The sequence below is a fragment of the Tenrec ecaudatus genome, chromosome 10 (genome assembly GCF_050624435.1).
Source record: "Tenrec ecaudatus isolate mTenEca1 chromosome 10, mTenEca1.hap1, whole genome shotgun sequence".
Taxonomy (NCBI): domain Eukaryota; kingdom Metazoa; phylum Chordata; class Mammalia; order Afrosoricida; family Tenrecidae; genus Tenrec; species Tenrec ecaudatus.
This window is the reverse complement of record NC_134539.1, coordinates 77,108,027-77,133,949: the sequence shown is the minus strand read 5'-3', so window position 1 is coordinate 77,133,949 and position 25,923 is coordinate 77,108,027. Positions and strand designations below refer to the sequence as shown.

Here is a 25,923-nt window from a genome sequence, read left to right as displayed (position 1 = left end):
TACCAAGGGCACATGAGGGAGGGGGGAAAGGGGAGGGAGGGGAAAAAAAAAGAGGACCTGATGCAAGGGGCTTAAATGGAGAGCAAATGCTTTGAGAATGATTGGGGCAGGGAATGTATGGATGTGCTTTATACAATTGATGTATGTATATGTATGGATGGTGATAAGAGTTGTATGGGTCCCTAATAAAATGTAAAAAAAGAAAAGAGAAAAAAATGATTAGGGCAGGGACTGTACAGATGTGCTTTATACAATTGATGTATGTATATGTATGAACTGTGATAAGAATTGTATGAGCCCCTAATAAATTGTTAAAATTAAAAAAAAAATTCTTAAAATACGTAACTCAAAAACAGGACACTTAGGGCTCATCTATATTCCTTTTATTGCTTGATACACTAAAAAAAGGCATGCTTTACATAACCCAAACTAGGGAATTCACAATTTTTAATGAGTTTACAAAGTGTTGCGTCCAAACATACAGAACTTACTTTGCTTTAGTGTCTTCAGTATTAAAAATACCAAAGAGTAGCACTCTCCTTTTCATACAAAAGATAAACCCAATTTTTAAAGGAAAATGTTCATACCAAATTATGCTTACAAACTACTTTTGTAAGGCAGCCTTTCAATAAAGGTATTCCAACATGGATCAGCATAGCAGTCAACCAATTTAGAATAGTATGTTAGTTTAATTGATCTTTTCTAAATTATTGTGCCGATACCTAAGAGAAAGTCATTTTCCATTGGACATGAACACAAATGAATGTATGTATTTCTCAAACCACATTCCTATACTGAACTACCACCCAGTTAAAAAATGAACACGTGTGAATTAGAAGAACTACAACCAGAACGTCCTTAGAAATGAGGCCTTCAGGTTATGCCCTTTGGAGACGTCGTCATATGGAGGGAAGGGTCCAGTCCCTGGAGAAGGATATCATGCTTGGTAAACCAGAGGGTTAGAGAAAAACAGGAAACTCCTCAATGAAATGGACTGACACAGTGGCTGGAATAATGGGCTTAAGCACACATAGCAACAATTGTGAGGGTGGAGCAGGAGCTGACAGTGTTTTGTTCTGCTATATAGGGTCCTGAGTCAGATCACCTTGACAGTACCTAGCAGCAGCAACAAACAGAGGTTATCGATAGTTTTGAAAAGAAGAGGGAAGAAAATAGTTCTTTTTTAAAAAAAACTTTTTATTAGGAAAAATGGTTCTTAAACTTTGCAGTGGTAAATGAAAATTAAAATTACAAATGAAAATTAAAATACCACTTTTCACCAGATTGGCATAAAAATATTTGGTTATACACTGTGCTGTGCAGAGTGTGGGTATTGAGAACACAAACTTTTAGCATCTCTTTGGAGGATGACTGGCACAATCTAAGTTCTCAGTGCTTACCTTCCAAATATACTTAGACATGAGCAAAGTAAATAGAATTATTAACTGTGTTTTGGTTAGTGGCAAAATATTCTGAAAACCATCTAAATGACCATCAGCAAATTACAGCATCCCCCTGCAATCGAATTTTATGTAACCATTACCACATGGTCATGCAGTAATGTTCTATAATTAAAAATTAACGGTCGTGTTCAGAGAAGGGACATTTAAGGAAAATAAGCATCCAGGTAACCTAAATGGTAGAAGAAGGTACTAAATGGTGTAGAGTGCACTGACATCTGTATTTATTTATAAATGCTTTCTAGATCCCTGAAAGGATTCACAAGGGGGGAAACAGGAGACAGGAAATACATGCCTTGAGTGTGTGCTGCCTATTCAAAACTGCATAAGCACACTGATAACAGAGTATGCTTTTGCGATCGCAGCTCCCAAAGTTTGCTTCCTTAACAGCCTTCTCCTACCATGGCTAACTTATAAGAGTTCTTCTCAGTGTATAACTGCAGCTGAGGAATAGGGGAAGGATGGAATGACATGGCAAGCTGAAGGGCTTATAGAACCATGAACACTCAGGTGGAGGGCAAGGCGCAGGGTGCAAGGCTGAGCCAAAGGAGTCCAAAGCCCTGGGTGGCAGCAGGCTGACCTGTTTGAAGAAGTGAGGACACGGTGGCATATTAATGAGACCAGTAAGATCAAAACAAAACAAACAAAACCCCGAATTCACACCAGTGTGTTGATTTCAACTCAAAGCAACTGAGCAGTTGCTTCCTAGGGTTTCTGAAGCTAGGTAACTCCATCATCCTCCCCCCACCCAGGGACTGCAGCCTACCACCACCAGTGCTCCTGTGAGATAAAGGGGTTGTCTAAGTTAGCAAAAGCAAATTTAGAAGAAGTCTGGAAGCTCTGATGAAACCAGTTCAGCAACGTAACATGGAATTAATTGTCCACTGATAGAAGGGCACAGTGGTCAGAAACCAGACCTGGCTTCCTGCATAAGGTCGAATTCTACGATGGAACTACCAGTGTCTCCACCATAAATTAGATTTCCTTTCATCCCTTTCTTTTTCCTTGTCTTTCCTGATTTTTTAAATGATTTCCTGGAAGGTGAATCGGTCCTGCCCTCCACTTATGAGTCAGGAATCTCTTTCCTTTCAGAAAGCAGATTCCCAACCAATTGTTCACTGTCTATAATTTCACCTATTTTACCCATTTACAACATAAACCCCAACTGAGCTAGCTTCACCCGCAGGGCTGGCCCACAATTCAACGACTACCAAGTGCATACCATATAGGATGCTGATGTTAGCAGCTGTCAAGGGGGCAAACCTCTCCACATATAATGGGACTCCACCACTGTGACCAGAGGGTTTTCTCTGGGTGATATTCCAAGTAGATCACCAGACCTTTCTTCCTAGTCTAGAAGCATTACTGAAACCTGTTCAGCAAGACATCCAAAGGCTCTACTGACAGGCAGGTGGTGCCCTTGCAGTGCCGGGGCCAGGAATTAGGCCTCTCTCATCGGAAGGCAAGAATGCAGATGACCTACCACTGACCTACCATTGCGCTCAGCATATAAAATAACCTCAAACTAAACCCACTGTCATCAAATTGATTCTGCCTCACACTGAGACTATAAAACACAGTAGGGCTGCCTCCTAGGGTTTTCAAGGCCAGAAATCTTTACAGAAGCAGATTGTCCTATCTTTCACCCATCAAGCAGCTGGTGTGTTCAAATTGCTGATCTTTCAGTTTGTGGCCAAAGGCTTAACCCATGTGCCATTAGGTTTAACTTAGTATGTAAGTTGAAAAAGAAAAAACAGAAACAAACCAAACTCACTGCCATTGAGTCAATGCAGACTCATAGCAACCTTATAGGACAGAGTAGAGCTCCCCCTGTAACTCTTTAGGGGAGTAGGAAGGCCCATCTTTCTCTGGAGGGGGGATTGGTAGTTTCAAACTGCTAACCTTGCAGTTAGCAGCCCAAAGCATTGCCATGAAACCACCAGGGCTCCAGTATATATGATATCCTCCCTTTAACTTCCCTTCAAACTAACACGGCTTAAGCCACACTGAAGCATGTCCAGTGCCCTCCGTTCAAGCATAGGGTCTATATCTCAAATAAAGATGATTGATTAAAAAAAAAAAGATCTAGTTACAGACTACCACACATTAGTGACACTTAACTGAACACTGTTTGGTACAATACCCTTTTCCTCTGTGAAATTAACTTTACCCCCCCCCTTTTTTTAATGGGCCCGTGGCACTTTATCAATTAACTTGATTTATCAGGAACTTTCCTTATCCCACTCTGCTTTTCCCACTTCTCTCTACTGTTTCTTCATTTGATTGTTCATTCTGTTTTCTCAAACAAGTCCTGGTATTTTATCAGCCAAGAAAGTCCAGAAAGTAAAGTTGGGAGGCCTGCATTCAGCTTCTCATTTCTATCAAGCTCATAGAGAATATTTCCTTCTGTAATAAAGCATCTGGCTGTCTTCCCCCTGCCCCCCTAGAATGGTTCTATTTACCTCCCTTATTTCCTTGCCCACCTACAACCGAGAGAAATACCCTAACCAAGAAGCCTTTCAGGTTTCTCAACCCCGAAAAATTGTTTGGCAAGAGTCCCTGATATTTTTGCAGATGGAATCATACCCAAGAGATTTAATCTATGTATGTGCCGAGTGCTTAACAACTTGTGGAAGGCTCCTAATGATTCTATTTATGTGTCACTTTTCAGAACACGCTACAAGCCTATTTAACATTATTAGCATGTCTTTGAGCTCTAGTGTGGGAAACTAAATATAAAAGTTCCAAAAAGAGTTTCAGGTCTTAGAAGTAGTTGTTGTTGGGTGTGACTCATCGTGAGCCTATCTATCTATGTACAACAGAATGCAACACTGCTGGGTCCTGTGCCACCCTCACAATCATTGCTGTCGAGTCTTTTGCTGAAGGCACTGTGTCAGTCCTGTCATGGAGGCCCTTTCTCTTTTCCACAGACTCAACTTCTCCAAGAACTTGGCTCTCCTGGTCCTCCCTTCTAGGAGGAGCATGCTGGCTGTACTTCCTCCCAGACAAAGGACGTTGTTCTTCTGGCAGCCCATCCGTCCTTCTCTGCTCGTCTTTAATCACTGGCCTAGCCTTTGCAGATGGAGATGAGGTGAAGGGAAATACTATGGCTTAGGTCGGCTCATCTTAGCCTCAAAATGACATTTTAACACTTTAAAAAGGTTCTTTATAGTACTTGTGCCCAATGCAATATGTCATAGCTTATAGAAGTTAGTCTGCTACAATAAACATTTGACACATTCTCTGTACATTATGATCGGTGTGCCAAAGATAACTGTGTCAGTTAGTGTCAGGCCTGGAACTCAGTTTTGCTGCCATGGAGTCAGTGCTGACTTACAGAGACCCCTGCAGATTTCTGAGTTTGTAACTAGTTCCGGAGTAGAAAATCCAGCCTTTCACCCAAGGAGCTGGCTGGTGGTTTTGAACGAGTTTAACTTAGAACAACTGAGTTGAAGGGGCCTGAAGTCACGTAGTTTTGTCTACACTGATGGCCCTTACAACAAGCCTCACAAGGACATTCTCACTCAGGTCCTTCTTGACATGGGATTGAAAACACAAATCAAAATACTGTCACCACAGAAACAGGTAAAAAGGGTTCTATTTTCAGAAGCAAATGACAGTGGGCGCTAATATAGTTTATTATGGCAGACATTCACTACACTAACTACTCACTAACTCAATACTTTCAATAATTCTATAAAGAAGGCACTATTATGCCCATTTTACACATGAGGAGACTGATGATGCTAAAGGACGTGCCCAGAATTACTCAGTTACTTGTTATGAGGATACAAGTCAAGCAAGCAGTCTGGTTGTAGATTCAGGCTCTTGAACAATTACAGGACTTCCTGCCTGACTTCGAGCAATCTTGCAAAATGAAGATAAAATCACTTTCAACTATGTACCCTTAAGCCTTTTGGACAGTAGTGGCCACATGAGTGAAATGAACTGTAGAGAAAGGCAGAGCCCTGTGTCTAACTTCCCTCGTCGGGGTTCATTTAACAGATTCATGGCCACCCGAACTACATCTGCTGTAGAGAGCTTAGCATTTTATTAGACGGTGCTCAACCGCAGAGCTGATATTTCAGACGAAATAGCAAAATCTCTTTCTTTTAAAAACAGAAATTCCCAAATGAATGCCCTTTCTCTGAGCCAATGGGAGTAACACAAATATGCCAAGACCTCATGAAGGGTGAGCAACTTAGAATCGCCATCCTCATAGTCTGCAATCTTTTCACAGAACCCAGAACAAACTTAGTTTAAGGAGTTTGTTTTTTCTCGTATTTAATAAGCCTCAATATCTCCATGCCAGAGGTTCTCAGCTTCCTGCCATTTTCACAGAAAATAAGTAAAAACTTCTTAGATGTTCCTCAGCTTTTCAATTTTGTATCTTTAGGAATTTTTTCAAAGAGAATATGATCTTATTTTATTTTTAGACTAGGAAAAAAATTGATATGTGGTGTGTCATGGATTGAATTGTGTGTTTTCATGCCCATCCCCCAATATATACCATGTTGGCTAGACTATGATTCTCAGTGTTTGAAAACAATGCAATGTGGCATTTATGTAATGATCCCCATGATGTGATCTGCTGCGATAAGCTAATAACTTCTGAAAGGATTAAGAGTTGGATGCACACCCTTACTCCTGTGGCAACTCTGGTCCTATGTAAGGGGAGTTTCCCTGAGGTGTGCCCTGCAACACCTTTATCTTACAAGAGATTAAGGAGAGAGAAGCAAGAAGAGAAAGGTAGACCTACTATCACCAAAACCAAAAAAGAAAGGGGCTGGGGGCTGGGCGAAGAAGTGGAATGCTTTGCCTAAATCTAGGATCCTTGTGCTCAGAAACTCCTAGACTCAGGGGATGACTGGTAAGATACAAGGAAATCTCCAAGGAATACCAGGCCTACAGATTTGAAAGGAAATAAGGATCTTCCCCCATAGATAATAGAGAGAGATAGCTTTCCCTTAGAGCCAGAACTCTGAACTCAGATTTCTAGCCTCATAGACTCACTATAGGATTTCTACTCCCATAAAGAGCCTGGGAAACCAAAAAAGAGCTGCTCTACCCTGTCCTATAGGGTCAGTATGAGTCAGAATCAACTTGATAGCAGTAAAATGCTCACTATAAGGTCGCTATGAGTCAGAATTGACTTGATGGGAGTGAGCTTCCTAAACTGTGAGAAGATATTTGTTATAGCAACACTAGATAGCCAAGACACATAAGGTAACTCTGTCCTTTAAAAAATTAAGAAGGAGTAGTAGTCCTACTACTATCAACTACCACATCCCAAGTTACAGTTCTAGTTACCATGGCTGTGCAATACATTCCAGCCAACACCCAAATGGGAAAGGATCATTTTATGCAGGGCTAGAAACTGAAACAGAGCACAAACATTGTGTGTCTCTGTCTGTGCCTGGGACCTTAGCTGGGAAGACTCGATGGCTGGGATGGTTCAACTGCTGGGAGCTAGAATCATGCTGAAGTGCCTTCACTCATGTCTGGCAGCTAAATGCGATCTTTGCGACCTCACGTGGGCCGTCAGCTGGAACTCCACAGTTGCCTTTTCCATAATGTCTCTTCATGTGGGCTCTTTGGGCTTCCATACAATATGGTAACAGAATTCTAAAAGCGATCATCTCAAAAGAAGAAAGAAAAAATGCATGGCATGCTTATGATCCTGCCTCAGGGATAGGATGCCACTTCACCTATTCTACTGGTCAAACCTCAAAATTCATTGTCATTGAATCATCTCTACCGAGAACAACCCTACAGGGCAGAACAGAACTGCCCCTTTGGGTTTCTTAAGCTGTACATTTTTACGGGAGCAGTAAGCCTCATCCTTCTCCTTCTACAGGACAAGGCAATCACAAAGGTCCACCTACCTTTCAAGGGGAGGGGCATAAACGTCTCCACTCCATGGGAGGAGACTTAAGTAAGAGGAGTAGGTGGGATCGTGGATATTGTTGGGACCCTCTTTGCAAAATAAAATCTGTTTCACTTGAGAAATATAAACTCTCACTGCCATCGACTCGAAACCGACTCACAGTGACCGTATAGGATAGAGTAGAATTGCCCCTGTGAGTTTCAGAAACTGTAATTCTTTATAGGAGAGGGAAGCCTCGTCTTTTCTCTTGCTGAGCAGCACCCAAAGTATAACTCACTGCTCCACCAGGGCTCCTGATATACATAAATAGAAAAATCTAAGCAAAATCAGATGCAACAGAGATCTCAAGTAGTCGATAGGATTATGGATCGAGTAATTCTAAATATTCTTTATTCATCTCTAAATGCCAGGCAGCTTTCAAAGATAGGGAGTCTATACTATTAGACTCTGCAAAAGCCTATTAAATGTTGCGTGTGTGCCATCAATTTCTGATTTCTACTAAAGAGTGAATGCCCATCAGTGGCCAGTTATTTTTACTTTTATCATTCATGAAAGGGTACATTAGGTTTTTTTCTAAGCATATCAAAAATTCAAGATCCATTTACTATGCACTTAAAACAATTTGCAAAACCAATCACTTTTCACTAGTCTACACCTCTTCCAATTGTTCAAACAAGTTTCATCATGACGTTCAGCAAGGTAAACATTTCAGTGAAAAAAAGCATAGCTACTGTCCCAAAGGCCAACAGATTATGAGTCTAAGTGACGGAGTGCTAAAGTTAAATAATAATGCCTGGAGGGATATAATACATAACTATGTCAAGAGCTTAGAGGTTTACATTCTAGCTTATTTGATTACCAAAATTTCTATCTCTACCCTAGACTTCTCCTCTGAAACTACACACACACACACACACACACACACACACACACACACATTGATCAACCTTTCACTTAGTTATCCACTCCAAAACCAACCAAACTCACTGCCCTTGAGTTGGTTCCAACTCATAGTGACCCTGTAGGGCAGGGTAGAGCTGCCCCTGTGGGTTTCCAAGACTGTAAATCTTTATGGGAATAGAAAGCCTCGATTAGAGCAAAAAGAAAAAGAAAAGAAATCCTCATCTTTCTCCTGTAGAACAACTGGTGGATATGAGCTGCTGATCACGTGGTGAGCAGCTTACTGACTGACCCACAGCACTCCAGGAAGCTTTCCAAAGATTCAGCTTTCTACACAGATTAGCCTAATGGGAGAGAAAGAGCGGTTTAGCAACGGTGACTCTCCAGCCTCTCTAAGAATAGACGTTTCACTCAAAGTTTCATTCTGGTTGATTCCTCAGTCTTGGGAATTTGGTTACTGTGAGCGATCTATCTTTAAGCACACTGAAAATTAGGAGCCGCTCTAGAGTTGACCAGAAGCCCTGGTGGCACAGTTACAGGTCAGATTGTAATCTTCAAGGTCAGCAGTTTGAAAACACCAGTCAGTGGCTCCACAGGAGAAAGACAAGGCCTTCTACACCTATAGGTACAGTTTCAGAAACCCACAGAGGAAGGTAACCGATAAGGTTGCTGTTAGTCAGCAGCGACTCCCTGGCAGTAAGTTAGATTTGGGGGGCTAAAAGAATTGGGGAATGGATCCTGACAGTTATATCCAAGTTATTCCATGTGATCATGAACAGAGAGGGCAAGTAAGAAGTGGTTTGGTTTTTATTTGCGCTCAACTGATGAAAGGAAAAAGTGAAAGTGCTGGAAATGGAGGTGGGGGCCTGAGGCTGATACACTGCTTAACCCATAGGCCAAGGTAGTGGAGCTGCATTGCCTTCCCTACCCCCCTTCGGCTCACCTCTCCAGATGTCCATAGTCCACTATCCAAAGACAATGTTCTATACAGCCTTAGTTAGTAGTGGCTTAAAGCTCATTAGCAGCTATATACGGTGCAACTATTAGTCTCTCCCTGTCTGAAGACAATGGAAGACACATGGAACTAACGAACCACCTGAGATCAGAAGAATTGAAAAGTAGTATCCCATTTGAACAAAGATTCTCAACCTTCTAATGCTGCAAGCCTTTCACAGTTCCTCTTGTTGTGGTGACCCCCCCCAACCATAAAATTAATTTCGCTGCTACTTCATAACTGTCATTTTGCTACTGTTATGAGTCGGGCAACCCATGTGACAGGGTCGTTCGACCCCCAAAGGGGTCATGACCCACAGGTTGAGAATCACTGCATTAAAAGGTCTCTCATAGAATGAGAGAAATGTGAAACAAAACTCAAAATCATAAAAAAGACCAGGCTATCCGGTCAGATAGAATAACGGGACCCCCAAGACCATGGTCCTTGGTTATCCTTCAGGTCTAGAAACAAGCTCACCCTTGTGGCTCAATTTTTAGGCAAATAATAGACAAGTCTATAAAGGGAGCAATAATATACACCGTAGAATAATCAAAATTTGAGATCAGAAGGGCAAAGCTCTAAGGGTGAGGCAAGAAGGGAAACTAGAAACAGGAAACACAGGGGTAAGTGGGCTCAGTTGAGTTACATTGAGGGGATTGCACAGACAAAACAAAATGTGCATGAGTTATTGAATAGAAAACTGATCTGCTCTGTAAACCTTCACCCAATTCACAACAACAAAGTTTTTTTAAAGGTGGTGGGTAGCTCATGCAAGGAGATATATTATACACTAGGAAGAAAGGGCTGGTGAATGATTTCCCAAAAATCAGTCAATCAAAACCCTGTGGATCACAAGATCTGATCTGACAGTGATCATGGGGACGGCACAGGACCTGACAGTGCTTCATTCCATGGTGTGTGGGATCAGAATGAGTCAGTGGCTGGCTGACTCCACAGCAACTAACTTGAAAAACTACAAGGAGAGATTTGACTCTGACCTTGGTAGGACAGATTGCATTGGGAGGAATGATGCTGAGAACTCATCAGATGAAGGGCCATCTTTTTGTGTTTCCGAAAGCAAACTTTCTCTAAAGCCACAGCTTGAGTATTCATGCATTCTGCTTTGGTATGTACACAGTGGCAGCACATGGTTCCACAGCAATCTACTTCTGAGGTTACTTCTAAAATACAACACTAAATAGAGCATGAGTGTTGTAATGAAAAAAATGTACTGCGCACGCTGCTAGGAGGTTTGGTGGTGTCATGATTGTAGTGGTTACCTGTTGGGCCGCTAACCTCAACGTGAGCAGTTTGAAACCACCAGCTGCACTGTGGGGAAAAAGATGAGGCATTCTACTCTCATAAAGAGTTGCAGTCTCGGAAACCCACAGGGGCTGTTCTACCCTGTCCTATAGGGTCACCATGAGTCAGAATTCACTGCACTGCTAGGCATTCAAGGCCACCAACTGTTGACATTTTAACCTAATTCCACCCATGTAAACGTTTTGGAAACGATTAACACATCATGATAACTTCTCTACTCAACCCCCCACCATTAGCCAAGACAGTCAGGCAGCTTGTTCCATTCTCTAGCTACATAACTAACTGCTTTCCAACACTGCCTTTGGAGTCTCCAAATCTGGCCCTGTGACTTGTACTTTCAGACAGCCATTCAGTATCGTGTGGCCTCCTGATGAATTCCTCCTTCTCCCATGGTTTTCTGCCACAGCCTACCTTTTTAGGCTCCTCTTACAACCCTATTATATACTGTACCAAGTTTAGAACTCCATGTCCTCCTACACTTCTGGACATGCCATTTATTGCCTGTTCCTGAGAGGCTGTCTAGATCAGTGCCCAACTGGCTGTAAAAAAAAAATGGCGTGGGGCATCCTCACACCTCATGAAACATACACTCTAACCCTCAAACCTTTGTCCTACATCTGACACCAGCTGCCGGCCCCTCTCCCATCCCCACAGTATATGTGCTACTTCTCTGTCGGGTGTGTTAATTCTGTAATGAACACGCTGGACTCACATCTGGAGCGCACTCATATTAGGGAAGTGACAGGATACAAAGGAGGCCTGGTGGTCAATGGTTAAGTGCTTGTCTGCTAACTACTAGGTTGGTTCGGATCCCCGAGAGAATGTGGCACGTGCTTTGGTAAAGATGACAACCTAAAACTCCCTGAGGGGCAGGTTTACTTCGTACTGTGGGGTCACTCTTTGTTTTTGTGTAACTAGGGACCAGGATTAGCAGGTTAGAGCTTGAGATTAGGGCCAGGAAGCAAGTAGATGACATCTCTGGGCTCCTCTTAGCCATGCAGCGCTCCATTCGGCCCTCTCAGGACAGGACTACTCTCTCATTCCCCGGTCCTTCACTTTACGTGGGCTCAACTCTCAGATCTTCTGCTCCTGGGCCCCTCTCCTCTAGCAGAACAGCAAAACTGACTAATCTCCTTGTCACGGTTCCATACTCCTTTTTGCATGGCCTAAACCTGTATAGGCTCCATTTGCATTGTTAGCAGACTATCAAATGCCTTGGGGTGAGCCCAAAGTATCCTATTTACATAGTACCACCAGCCATTTTGTGGCAGTTACAGGACTGTATTAAGCATCACACATGCCCAGCCGGTCTGTTTGTATAACTTACTTATCTTTCAGGAGGTCCTTCATGGATCCCACTTCTCCAACTAGGTTGTACTCCTTTCTACAAGGTTCCATTTATTTACCCCACTAGGAGTACTGGTGGTATAGTGGTTACATTTTGGGCTTGGAACCACAAAGTAAATTGTTCAAAACCACCAACTGCTCCGGAGGAGAAAAAAACCGAACTGTCTACTCCAACTAACCATTACAATCTCAGAAAGTCACAGGGAGAGTTCTATTCCGTCTCAGTGATCAAAGAGTTGGCACCAATCCATGGCAGTGAGTTTGGGATTTAGGGGAGTTCTTATCAGCCGGTATTCTGATTCCTTGTTTACATTTCTGTAACCCTACTTACTATACTATAAGCTCCCTAAAGACAAGAAACAGGTCTTAGCACTTGGTAGCAAAAATACTTTAGAAAAAAATTCAATTTTTCTGAGCCTTTTGAAGTTCCCTCATATACTGTGGATAAAATACACTTCAATCATATTCACTATGCCTATATCTTTCATACAGTATGCTATAAAATTTCATTTGGTTTCCTCTTTGACAGAAAGCTAAAGTCGTAACTATTTACCACCTTTCCTTTTACCAAAAAGTTGAGGAATTAAATGTACCTTAGAATGACAGGGAAAAAACCCAGCTGATTCCAGGAACCAAGTGGAAAGCGAATTTTGAGAATGACAAGTGCAACGAATGTATAAGGGTGCTTTGCTCAACTGATGTATGGATGGATTGTGATAAGAGTTGTATGAGTCCCAATAAAAAGATTTATTTAAAAAAATAAATAAGAATGACAGGGAAAATTTTCATGTATACCCTGCCACCTTTTAAAATTTGAATCATAAAAACAAGTAACCAACTTTTGAAGATAAGCAAAAATTCAGAAAACCGGTTAAAAAATATTTTAAATATTCATGTATACCCATTAAATAAACCCAAATTTATTTTCCCCAAACAAAGAGTTCCTGGCAGTTTTACATATATCTGTCCTATCATGAATATTTTTTAAACCTCTTGGTTTCTAGTCTATGAGGAAATCAATCCAGACTGAGCCGCTATGTAGAATAATTGGTTAAATGCCTCAAATGGCATATATCCAGCTATTTTTTGGGAGGGGGGTTCATGTGACTTTGATAGAGTGTGGTTACAATAACCAAGGAGGAGTTAAAGAATGGAGTTAGTGCCATTCTGAAGCGGTAACATGAAAACTCTACGTATCTTAAGTGGACCCAAATATATTGCTAGCATTAGTATTGCCAGTGTTTTAGAGGACATTGGGGGGGGGGGGCATGCATTTGATATGGCTATCTAAAATCCAGATTTCTTTTCCAAAGCAAAGATTTCCAGGCATGTTCCTAATATTTAGTTATTTTATTGCTAATATGCAAATAGAAGTTAAAATCAGTGGACAAAGACCACTGTGAACACTGAAGGGTCAGGGTAGTGAATCGCTCATTTTTCAGGAGCCCTGCTGCATGCCAGACAGTTCTACAATGTCTACCCAAAGAACAAGGCTTGTTTGCATTCTCTCTGATCCTCTCCATTATTAAAATAATTCATATTTACCCATCAACTCCATCTATCAACTTCAAGGCACGTTCCAAACACTTTTCCTTATGTCTCCTTGTGAGTAGAGAAGGAAACAAGCATCATACCATACTTTACAGAGAGGAAAAATGATGAGAGAGAGACGCAAGGGTTTGCCCAGCACTGATACATAGTGGGTCGGGAGAGCAGCACAGCCCCGGTGGAGCCCTCCAGTGCTGTCTCACTCAACTGGGAGTGCCCTTACCAAGCTCACAACCCTCCTCTGTTCTTATACCACATTCCAGGAACTCACTCTTCCTTTTGGCTTTGCAAATACAGGCACAAGAATGAACACTTCCTTCAAACGTGCTGAGTTTTCTTTTGTGGAAAAGGGTTTTGTTTCTCGTTCCTCAAGAACCCCAAACACCAAAAGCTGACTTTCCGCCAGTAATGAGAATAAAGAGGACTGTGAGCTATTAATACAGAAGATGCCATTTTTAACGACCATGAGCCTTAATGTGTTTTCTTTGGGGGCGAAACTACTTAAATCCTAGCATTTGCACTCATCCTTTGGCTGAGCCTTATAATAACTTCACCTGAGACTCATCCATAAAATGGAGATAACGGCAATATTAAATTCACAGCACCCCACCCTTCTAATATCATGTGAGGATGCACTAAAATCATCTAATTGAGATACATTAGGTACTTAGTAAATGTTGGTCCTTTTCTACTTTCATATTTTAAAAGATGGGGAGGGGAGGATTTCAGGTCAGTGCATGGCTTGTCATAAAAGGAAGTAGCAAAGTAGCATTATGTGTGGCGGTGAAGACTGAGGGCCCTAAGAGAGTCAGTGGGCGCAGCAGATGAAACGTGAATGACAGGAATAGCTCTTGAAGTGGTGTGGTGAGTACACAGGGGTTTGCAGTATAATTTCCTCTAAGTGTGTTTAAAACTTCTATAATAAAAATAATTTCAAAAACTATCAGTCTTTAGAAATATTTTAAAAGAGGAAGGTTCTAGAGTCCCTAGAGGGGCCAGGGAAAAGATCCCTGTTATCGACTCTGAGCTTAGGGCCAGGAGAGCAAGTCATTAACCCTTTCTGAGCTTCCACTTCGTTTATAAAAATGAACAAGAGGTTTGGGCAATGCAGAGATCCCCTTAAAGGAAAGGATTCGCTGCCCGACTGCAAGAAGGGTGGGTAGTCTGCAGCCCTCGTCTTTTAGACCCAGATCATGGTCTTCTCAGAGCCGCCCCCAGTTAATGACTGAAAGGTGGTAACCAAGTTGACAGTCTTCTTGCAGAGGCCCTGGACAATGAATGAACAAGGCAGGAGGTACAAGGACTGGTCATTTCTGCTCGATATGACCTCCCTGAGTTGGAGGACCTTGTTCTGGAGCTGCTCATTGGAGATCAAGAGTGTGATGGCTCCTCCTGCCCAACTCGAATCCCACCCTTTTCCTTTCATAGGTGATACACGATATCTTGCTCCAGCCTATTCCTATACTTCCCATATGCTGGCACCAAAGGTGTTGCTCTCGCTGGATTCTTGTGAAGAACAGGGAAGATAATGAAGATAAAACACTTTGCACTGCATCCAAGAGATGGTAAGCAATCAATAAATGGTCCCTTGTGCATGGGGAAATGTTATAAGAATTACAAGATGTATGTACTTACAGGTTCTTTCTATTTTTAGAACCTATCCGGAATATTTAGAGAAGTACAAATGCAAACTGGTGCTGAACTATGTACACTGAAACCATAGATTTTATTTTAAGATCAACTTCTTATTGCAATAGTGGTAATAAATTTTAAAATACTGCCACATAGCCTCCATAGTTTTAGTTTATATATGAACAGATATTATGAGTTTTGCAGGAACAAAACACGTGTGTGTGTGTGCGTGTGTCTGTCTACATACACAAGGGAGTTTCAAATGGTTTGTGGAAAAATAGAAAAAAATATGAAAAATTTCCATGAAGTCCCTTGTGTATGTATGTAGTCTGCATGTATACACAGACATCCATATATTTGCTGGTTTGATTCTTCATTATTAAATAATTGAGATTGTTATGCTTTAGACACTTAACATAATTTGAAAAATAGAATGAGCTTTATAAATGATATTGGTCCCAATTAGAAAATGATGATCAACTCATATTAATCAATTGATCATGTCAACTAATGTGTGTGTATATATATATATATATATATATATATATATATATATATATATATATATATATATATATATATAATTTGATCCTTTGTGATTTGAGAAAAAATTCACCACTCAATTCACTAAGGAACCCTTGGGTACTAACAGAAAGGTCAGTGGTTCAACCCTACCAGCTGTTCCTATAGAGAGCAATGTGGCAGTCTACTTGTATGACGATTCATAGCCTGGAAACTCTGGGTAATTCTGTTCTGTGATATCCTGGCTATGAGCTGGAATCACCATGACAGCACCAAGTTTAGGTTTCTGGTTTGGGGGGTTTTTTTCTTTTCAATTTTAAACAAATCACTAGGCTCAAGGCTCATACAGAAAACAAATATTCATTATAAATACTAATTCCAAAAGACCTCACACCCACATTCTAAAAAATCTAATTAGATAAATTTCCCAGGGCATGCATGTATTCTTGGTAGCTTGCAATTTTTAAGTGTCAAAATAAGGCCTTATTTTTAAATGTGGGTGGTGTTGATGAAATAAGTATGAGTAATACTTGCCGGAAACACACCATTAGCTTTAGCTAGGAAGTGGGTGACACTTGTAATGTCCTTCAACGAAGCACTCTCAGTGCTGCTGCACCAGTGGAAAGCACCAGCTGCAATGTGGTTGCACAGTAAGCAAGGACACTCACAAAACTCCCCTATCATACTTAAAATACAGTTTCATCTACCAAAAGTACAGCTGATACTCAGATGGGCAAATAAAGGTATTAATCACAAAGCTGCCAGACCTCCCAATCTTATCTTTTGTTGTGTTTAAGAGCTAATGAGCAAACAAGACTGCAAGCAAAGTGTGTTATGGAAAGGTCGAGGCAGCAGAACTAAACTGGATCCAGTCTATCTTCGGAAGTAACTCTACTCAGTCAGAGTACAGGGAGTAATGATAGATTCGCTAAGATTACCCCAAACAAAGCTCAGAGGGTACAGAACAAAGAGCAAAGGAAGAGCTGTGAATTGTTATTAATCTAGGACGCACTTTAGCATTTCAAGAGCAATCTAAAAACTCAAAGCCAAGCCCACTGTCACCAAGTCACTTCAAGATCAGAGACCCGTGAAGGCTTTCTGCGGCTGTAAAGCTTTGCGGGAGCAGACAGCCTCATCTTCCTCCTGCGGAGTAGCTGGTAGTTTTGTACCAATGACCTTACGGTTAGCAGTCCAGTCCTCACTTGACAGTGCCACCTGGGCTCCGCAAAAGGCAATACAAACTCAAAACTCAGAGCCACTGAGTCCATTCTGAACAGGAGGTGAGAATTCTACAAAACCTAGAAGCATTAATAATCCATTACTTCAAGATTAAAATAAAAATCAGTACTGCATAATTTAACATTTTAACACAGTACAAAACATTCACATATGAACATACACATCCGGTGTAAAAGTAGCATGAACGATACAAAAGGTAATAAATCTCTGATGGCACAAATGGTTAGTCACTCAGCTCCTATCCAAAAGTTGGTGGTTGTAACCCGCCGAGAGGCACCTTGGAAGCCACACCTGGTGATGTGCTTCGCAGAGGTCACAACCCTGAAAACCTATGAAGGACCAGTTTTACTCTGTACACATGGGGTTGAATGAATTGCAATTAACGAGATTGTTAAAAAGGTGCCTAGGACGATAAAAAATTTTTTCTCTACAACTACCCAAGTGTAGAAAGGAATTGTTTCCCTTAGTTTCCCTTAGCAAGTGTTAAAAGAAAAATATTCATTCATTCATTAGATATTTATTGTTTAATAAATATTTACTGAACTCCTACTATGAACCAGCATGATTTCTGGTGAAATTGGTAAATAACTTACACTGCTGTCCCTTAAAAGTGCACACCACAACCAACATCAACATATTCAACATACTGTTGATTTCACATTATATGCCACAGTTGACCTCAGACATTTGTTTAAAGACATACAGGTAGCTATCACATAGCTGACACAGGTAGCTACTTACTATGCTAATTAATCCCATCTGCTAGCTCTATCTTTTCATATTTTAGGTTACTCAATTTCTCAATAGCACCCGAGCATAGAAAAAAGATGGGAGAGTGGGTACTCTCGACAGCAAAACTAGGCACTGACGCTGAATAATGTTAACTGCATAATGATGAAGAAAACTAACAATTCATTCACACACTTCACACTCCACGAGCAAGCGAATAAAAGCTGAACTGACATTTTGGTAACCTGTCACTTCTGGTCAATAAGTAGGTAATAAAAAGCATTCAAATGTAGCAAACTCTTGCTTCCCGATTTCTCCCATGATCCATCACTATTTCAACACATCTTCCCAACAGATTTCATATCTAAACGCTATCTTTTTGACAAAGCTTGAGTAAATACATTTTGGCTACTTGGACACAGAAACATGACTCTCTTATGTTCCACACCTACTTTTTAAGTTTTTAATGAAATAAGTAGATATACTTTGGTACTGAGGCCTACCTTGCTTTAATGGGCTTTGTAGGGATTTCATTATGTGTGCGAGCATGTGAGCATGTGTGCGCACACCAAAAAAAATAGGTTATAGCAACCTTGTGTCAAGAAAGTGTACTGGCACCATTTTATCCAACAGCATGTGCCCACTGTGTGTCTCTGTGTCACATTTTGATAAATCTCACAATATTTCAAACTTTTCATAATGCTATTGAACATTTAATATACTATTTTAAAAAACAGCTCACTGTCATCAATTCAATTCCAACTCATAGTGACTTTATAAGACAGAGCAGAACTACCCCTGTGGTTTTCTTAGGCTGTAACTCTTGACAGGAGTAGAAAACCTCCTTTTCCTCCCAAGGAGCAGCTGGTGTTTTCAAACTGCTGACCTTACAGTTAGCAGCCCAATGTGTAAACCGTGATGCCACCAAAGCTCCAGCTAAAAAGCGACAGTACAGTTTAAATATAACTTTTATAGGCACTAGGGAATCAAGTGTATGAACAATTTTTAAGTGGTAAACTGATCTACTCTGTAGACTCTCACCCACTTCACGATAAAAGTTTTAAAATGTTTCATTTGAAAAGAAAATCATTTCATTTGACTCACTTTATTATGACACTAGCTTGACTAAAGCTGCAGTATCTGAGATAAGCCAACATATGACTTGCAACAGACCCAGATCGATTTTTTGCACAGAGTAGTAGTTCAACTAAAATTTAAAAATCTGGCTAAAAAGCAATTATGAAGAATTGTACAGAAAGTAGTTACTTTAGAACAGTCAGTTATACTTTGTTATAATTTTTAAATACAAAAACCGGAAGCCTAGTTTAAATATAAATGAATCTAATAAAGTTGCAAACATAACTGGTAGTCAATTTTAAACTGAGTTCATTTTTATGGTAACATGATAAACTTCTTAACTTTTTATGATTCCCCACCCCCCCAAAAAAAATCATCCTAGAATATGAGTTTACTCCCATGGGAGGAGAGAGAGAGAGAGAGAGAGAGAGAGAGAGAGAGAGAGAGAGAGAGAGAGAGAGAGAGAGAGAGAGAGAAAGGATGGGGGCAGAAGAGGAGGAGAAAGAAAAGGGGAAGGAGGAGAAGAAAAAGAAGAGCAGGAAGAAGAGCAAGTTTCACTCTTTCTACAAGGCAGGATGTGGCTTAAAGTGTAGGGCCTTTAATACAAAGCGCATGTTAGAAACCACACGGTTTTTTTTAAAAAACCTATACAAACTTTGACTAAAGTTCTAAAATGTGTGCAAAACGTAACAATAACTGAGAAGGTACACGAAAAGTTGCAACCACCTGTTACAAATAATTCACGGCCATCCAAACCATTGCTTGGTCTCTCTCCATCTAGAAGTATAGTTCTCCCAAGTTAGCTCCATCATTATCTTATTACATATGTGCAGGATCCCAAAGCCACCACTCAGGAAAACCCTCAATCACTGGCCTCCGCTGGGCTGCCAGTGCACGGCACATCACAGAGACTGACCACTGGAGCATCAGGGGGTTATTTTTCAGAATCCTCCACTACTCTAGGCTTCTTTTTTAAACCTCAAATACCGCAAATAGAATGAGACTATTGGAAATACACATTTTGCAGAACTCCTAAGCAAACACCCTAAATAATCAGATTTTACACTTAACTATTATGAGTAGGAATCAACTTGATAGCAAGGAGTGATTTTGGTTGTTCTAACTAATATATTTATTCCCTTCTCTCTATTAAACTATAAGCTACTCAAGGACAAAAAGCTATATAAAGATATGTTCCTTTCCCTCATTCGGTTACCATAGACTTGCATATATTTTACCCCTTAACTGACTTACCAAAAAGTTTTTAAAAATATTTGTCTCCCCCCTCCCCTTAAAAAATATTTTACAAACTTTTTCCTTAAAAAGTGTTTTTTGATTCATTTGTTATAATTTTTTTAAAATAGGAGAAATAGTACTATGAATTTTCCTGTACCATCTACCTTCAATAACTCACGACCAATTGTTTCATCGCTTTTCTTTCACCCACGCCCCTTAAATACCTGCCTTACATCATTTTGAAACAAATCCAAGACTTTGTATCAATTCACCTGCAAATATTCCAGCTCCCTATCCTTGCCTTTCTTCCCCCCCTCTGCCACCCAAAGGAAGTGCCCAGAACAAAAATGGAAATTGGAACTGTTAATTAGTTCCCTTCTGCTGCCCTCTCTCTACAGTGCACCTTTGAAAACATTGACCAAAATCACTGTGGAGAGCCCATCATTGTGCTCTGTTCCTTTACTCAAATCTACTTCACTCAGAAATGTTTTTTTTCCCCTCCACAATCCCATTTCTCCTGTTTGAACAAGTGGAAAAAGCAGGCCAGAATTCTCTATGCCAATAAAGATGACTTCTGAATTGTTCTCTTACCCCATATAAGTTTTAAAAAAATTAAAGGGGAGAAATAGAATGCTTAAAAGGGTAGCTTCTGACTAATGAGGTGTGTGTAAACATTTTAAGTTTATTATTTTTAAAATGGGCCTTTGTTAGTATCAGCCAGCATTTTGTCATTAGGCTGTTCGAGAAAATGGATTATCTTCAAGGAGCCGTGGCCTTCAGGATGGTGGTACACAATAGTTGTGTCTGAGCCTAAGAAATGGTTATGTAAAAAGAGCAAAAACCAAAAAAATATAAATCATAATAACAGAGGATGCTCTGTTTTTAAAACTGCTCTAACATTTGTTTTATTTTGACACGAAATTCCTTGGCCTTTTCTCAGATAACCACCACCACCCCATACTTTCTCCTCCACACCCTTACTTACTGAATTCTAAAATGTAGTAAGGAAGGCACGTTCGAGTTCATCATGGGAAATGGCTCATCCTGGGAGCAAGCACTTCAGTGCAGTAATTGAGATTTAACCTTTCCTCCTCCTCTGGATACAGCCGGCCCCCTCCCTGCTCAGTGATTCCCCCTCCCCCTCCCGCCCGGAATCCACAGGATGGCAGAAAATCAACTCCATTCCCCAGCCAACAAGGGGCTTCTCCGGCTCTAGGATGGCCTGTGAACTGTCTTCACATGCCCTGTTCACACTTGGTGTGCGGAAGGGGAACCTCTAAACCCAGCGCCACTTGTTTACCCATGGGAACCCCCAAGATAAGGGCACAGTCAGGCTCAAAAGGAGCCAGGCAAGTGTCCTCAGCGCAGGTCTACCCATCCAAAGGGTTTCCTCCGAGCCCAAGGCGCTTCCTGAAAATGATAAAATAACATCTCTTCACCCTTAGGACTTCGTCCCCCTGGGCCAGACGCCGCAGTGCTCACAACAAATTCAGGATCTGAAGTGTTCCTCAGAGCTGCGAATTCTCCCCAAACCGCCACAGGTCAAAAGCTTCACCTCCTGAAGGAAGGCACTACTTCTCGCCCGGACACCCCCAAACCCCAAACGACTGGCCTGGCGTCCGCCCCGCCCCCAGGATGAGCACCCCGTCGGCCAGCACCTCCGCCGAGAGAAAGCGGCTCCAGAGCACTGGCGGCTAGGGTCCCCGAATAACGCAGACCCCCAAGACCCGGGGCCTCCAAGCCCCCGCCGAAGCCCCCCTCCTTGACCCACAAGGGGGCATCCTTTCGGCGACGGGTCCCCGGGGACGAAGCGTCTTCCTCACACGCTGCCTCCAGGGGCCGGGGAAGCGGGAGGCTGGCCCGCGCCCCCTCCTCAGGCCGGGAAGGATCCTTCAACTCCGGCCCATGGAGAGAGGGGGGCTCAGAACCGCACCCCCTCCTCAGCTCGGCGGGTGCTCCAGACCTGCGGCTGCGCCCCCCTTCAGGCCGACGGGGCACCCACACCAGTTCCCCTTCACCTCCGGAGGGCGCGTCTGGCCCGCGTCCCCCGCCAGCGCCCAGGCCGACGAGGGGAGCCCTCGCTGCAGCCCCTGCCCAGGCCCCGGAGACGGACCCCGCGCGCCCTCGCCGCCCCCGGCAGCCCGGCCCAACCCGTTGCCCCGCCGCCGCGCGGGCCCGGCCCCTCGCTCACCCAGAGCTCGGTGCCCCAGCTCATGATGCAGGGGGCGGGAAGGGGCGCTCCGCGCGGCGGGCGCGGTTCCTTCGCTCCCCACGCCGCGATCCCTTCGCCTCCCGAGGTCCCCGCGGCCAAGGAAAGCCCGGTGCCGGCGCGGTCGCCGCCTCTTCTCCTCGGGTCTTGGCGGCGGCCCCTCCTCCCCGTCGCTCCTCAGCAAAATGGCCCGAGGAAGCAGCAACTGCGGTCGCCGCAGCGCCCGCCCGCCCTACACCGGAGAGTCGCGGGGAGGGGCGGGGAGGGGGAGGGGACGCGGGGCGGGGCCGGCGGGCGGGGCGGGGCCGGCTGACAGCTCGCGCACGCGCGCGCGCCCCGCCCCCGCCCCGCCCGCGTCTCTGGGCCCGGGGCCAGGCCCAGCCTCCCCCTAGTCGACCTCCGCCGGGTTCGCGTCCCCCGGAGGTCCGCGAGGAAGCTGAAAGAGGTCAAGACGGGGCCTGAGAGCAGAGGAATCGCCAATTGTTGGATGTAATCACTTATTAGCACACACGCTCTCTGCGCTTCGGACAACCTCTCTCCTTTGAACCTGGCCGGTCCCTGTTATTACCGGCGAGCTACAGAGGCCTGGCGAGGCGCCAATTAAATGGGCAGTACTTTTGCCTGACAGTCATTCACGCCGACCAGTTGGCTCAGGATCATCTTTTCCCACCGCCTAGCAGCCCGCCAGGTCCGAGAAGTTCTGCCGCTGCGCCTGGCAAGAGCGGGGCCTAGTAGTGTCTGCGTGCTGTACTGACGAAGGGCGATCCGGCAGCCCTGAGCGGCTGGGGAGGGATCCAGGGACTTAGGAAGAATGATTGGTAATCTCTGAAAACAGTGATTCTAACTTGTTCAGCCAAGAAACTCTCCGGCTTGCCATAAAATTACTTTACGTTTCCAGAGAGTAAAAGCAAAGTTCCACGGAAGATTAGTTTGGTTCATACGTACTAGCAAAGCAGCCTATCCTCAGAGGCTCAGAGCCCCAAATGTGGGTAATGCCGCATCCCTCTTACTGTGTGCTGGAGATGCAGGACCCGAGCACTCATACCTGGCCAGTGACAGATGACAACGAATTTTATTTACAGATACTGACTCCCTTTTTCTATACCACCTCCCCCTTACCCACCCACCCCCACCCCCACGAAAACCTCAAAAACCAAACTCATTACTGTTGGGTCTACAGGGTAGAGCTGACCCTGTTAGTTTCTGAGACTGTAACTCTTCAATTGAGTAGAAAGCCCTATCTTTCCCACCCCACCCCACCCCCAAGCGGTTGGTGGCTTCAAGCTGCTGGCCTTGCAGTTAGCAGTCCAACAACTAACTGCTATGCCACCCAGGCTCCTCCTGGGCTCCAAAAGTGTATACAAATATCTCTCCCAGCAAGCTATGGGAAAGTTTTAGGATTAGAAGCTCCTTCCTTTGAATCATGACTCCTCTCTCCCTCCTTGTCCCCCACCCCATCCTTTTTTTGGTCCCATTTTAAAGATATTTCACAATGATGTACTTCTCCAACAACCAGGAAGAAATCTTCTCTCTCTCCCATGCAAGGTGTTGACTAACCCTGACAGAGGACCCGCCAAGTCTACTTCCTTCCTCGGACAGAGAGAGCTACAATAAATCTAAACGGACAAAACTGTCTTTCAGTTACAATCCCCGTTTCTTACACCCTGTGTGTGTATCCGTTGTTTTCTAAAAATAGTGTACTTTCACAATTACCTGGTACGCTTCACTCCAGAGATTATTGGATATATCACCATCTGAATGGTCAAGTCAGGTGAACGATCAAGGTCAGCTGGAGGATTTGGAATTTCAAACACTGTACAATTTGCCAAATTTTGGAAATGTTAAATAAAATACAGGTTATCTAAGAAAACCTTGCTTCAGAAATCACCACAACCTTCTTGCCAAGGTTGGAATATTTTCTCGGTCAAATCACTGATCTAAACTCGACTGAGTTCCTGGAGATGAGAAACCCTGGTGGCCTTACGGGCTGTTAACTGAAAGGTCAAGAGTTCAAAACCACCATCTGCTTTCTGGATGAGAGATGAAATTTTCCTTCTGAAAAGAGGTATTCTTGGTGTTAGGTGTCACATTGAGTCAGTTCCTACCCATAGTGGACCTTCTGCACAACAGAATGAAACACTGCCTGGTCCTGCACCTTCCTCACAGTTGTTACTATGCTTAAACCCATTGTTGCAGCCACTCGGCCAATCCATCTCATTAAGGGCCTTCCAATTTGTCTTCATTTTTATTCAATAGCTTTATTTATCTATATAATTCACACATCATACTATTCAATAGTTCAATCACATCAAGGCTTCCTACTTTTCGCTGCCTCTCTGCCAAGCAGGATGTCCTTCTCCGAGGACTGGTCTTTCTTTCCTGGCATGTCCAAAGTGTGTAAGACAAAATCTCACCATCTTTGCCTCTAAGGAGTACTCTGACTATACATCTTCCAAGGCAAATTTGTTTCTCTTTGGTACTTTTTGTCCATGGTACTTTCAGTGTTTGTTGCCAGCACTTCACCAGGACTGAAAAGCATTCCACCTCTGGACACCCACAGGGGCAGTTCTGCCTGTTCTATAGGGTAGCTGGGCATCAGAATCAATTCAATAGCACTGAGTTTGGTTGGTTATCTTCTTAAAAACAGAGCAACTGATTGCTAGACAGTGCTATGGGTATAATTACCATCATCAAAAAGAGGAGGGGTCTATTGTAGCTTCTGAGACTGCTTATGTATACACTGACAATACCTCAGAGGGTGGGGATTCTTCCTTTGGGATAGTCAGGGTCATGGTTTCCTAAGGCATCTCACTTGGTTGGCTTAGTAAGTGCTTCTGTTATAGCTGCTTGCACAGTCCCTGGGGCCTTCAAAAGCCTATGAGCAGCCACCCAAGGCACAAATAGAGCAACAGGAAAGTTGGGAATAGGATCTGGAAGGTGTGGTTTCCATGAACTGCCTCCTTCTTGAACTCCTTGATACCTGTTCCCTTTATCCTCTCCTCCCTCACTGCACCACCCCCCCCCCAGGAACCCTTATTGCACTTGCTGTCTCTATAGGTTCATCAATCCTGGGTTGATCAGAATTGTTCTATAGAATCTTTAATCACAGTGTTCAGTAATGGCAGCTGGACACCATCTGGTCCCATGGATTGACAGAGTGGCTACAATAACTGGCTTACCATGATGATTGTGAAGAGGGTACAGGGTGGAGCGGTGTTTTGTACCACTCACTGCACATGGGGTTGTGATGCAGCAGAACTGCCTTGACAGCACCTAACAATAGCAACATGCCCTTCTCCTCAGGCTACTCTTTGAAGAACTACTTATATGGAGTCAAACCGACAAGATTCGATAGGAACCTCAGGGGGCAGTTGATGAGGAACACTTGGAAAAGGAGGCTGAGAGTGGTTGCACACATGGAAGACTGTGGTCAAGGTCACTAAATGGCCTATGTAGAAGCTGTTATATTGCTGTATGTTTTCAACAAAAACAATAAAGACATACATTTAAAAAAATGCTACTTAGGAATAAAAGGAATGCCCTGCTTTAAAGAAAAGAAAGAAGGGGAGAAGAGTGAAAGGGGACAGCAGGAGAACAACACCATATGCGGATGAAACCTGTTAAGATGAATAAGCAGGAAATTGTTAGTTATAGAAACAACTAAAGGTCACAGCAGAACTATATGGAACTGGTAATTATACAGCACTGCAAATGCCTTTAACTTCATTAAGTTTGGGTGGTAATTGAAAAATATTGACAAGTGTCAGGATCTTTAAAAAAGAAAGAGATAATGTTAATTTCAAAGGAATGGAAATAAATG

General features: G+C 43.0%; 1 protein-coding gene across 9 annotated transcripts in view; it reads right to left on the bottom strand.

Annotated features, from left to right (window-relative positions):
* Positions 1-22,309, bottom strand: part of FNBP1 (formin binding protein 1) — a 163,912-nt gene extending 141,603 nt beyond the window's left edge. For all 9 annotated transcript variants that reach the window (XM_075560639.1, XM_075560637.1, XM_075560638.1 and 6 more), the window contains exon 1: positions 22,086-22,309. In XM_075560639.1, coding sequence (XP_075416754.1) covers positions 22,086-22,109 — 24 coding nt within the window. In that variant the 5' untranslated portion in view covers positions 22,110-22,309. The remainder of the gene's footprint in view (positions 1-22,085) is intronic.
* Positions 22,310-25,923: the final 3,614 nt, after the last annotated feature.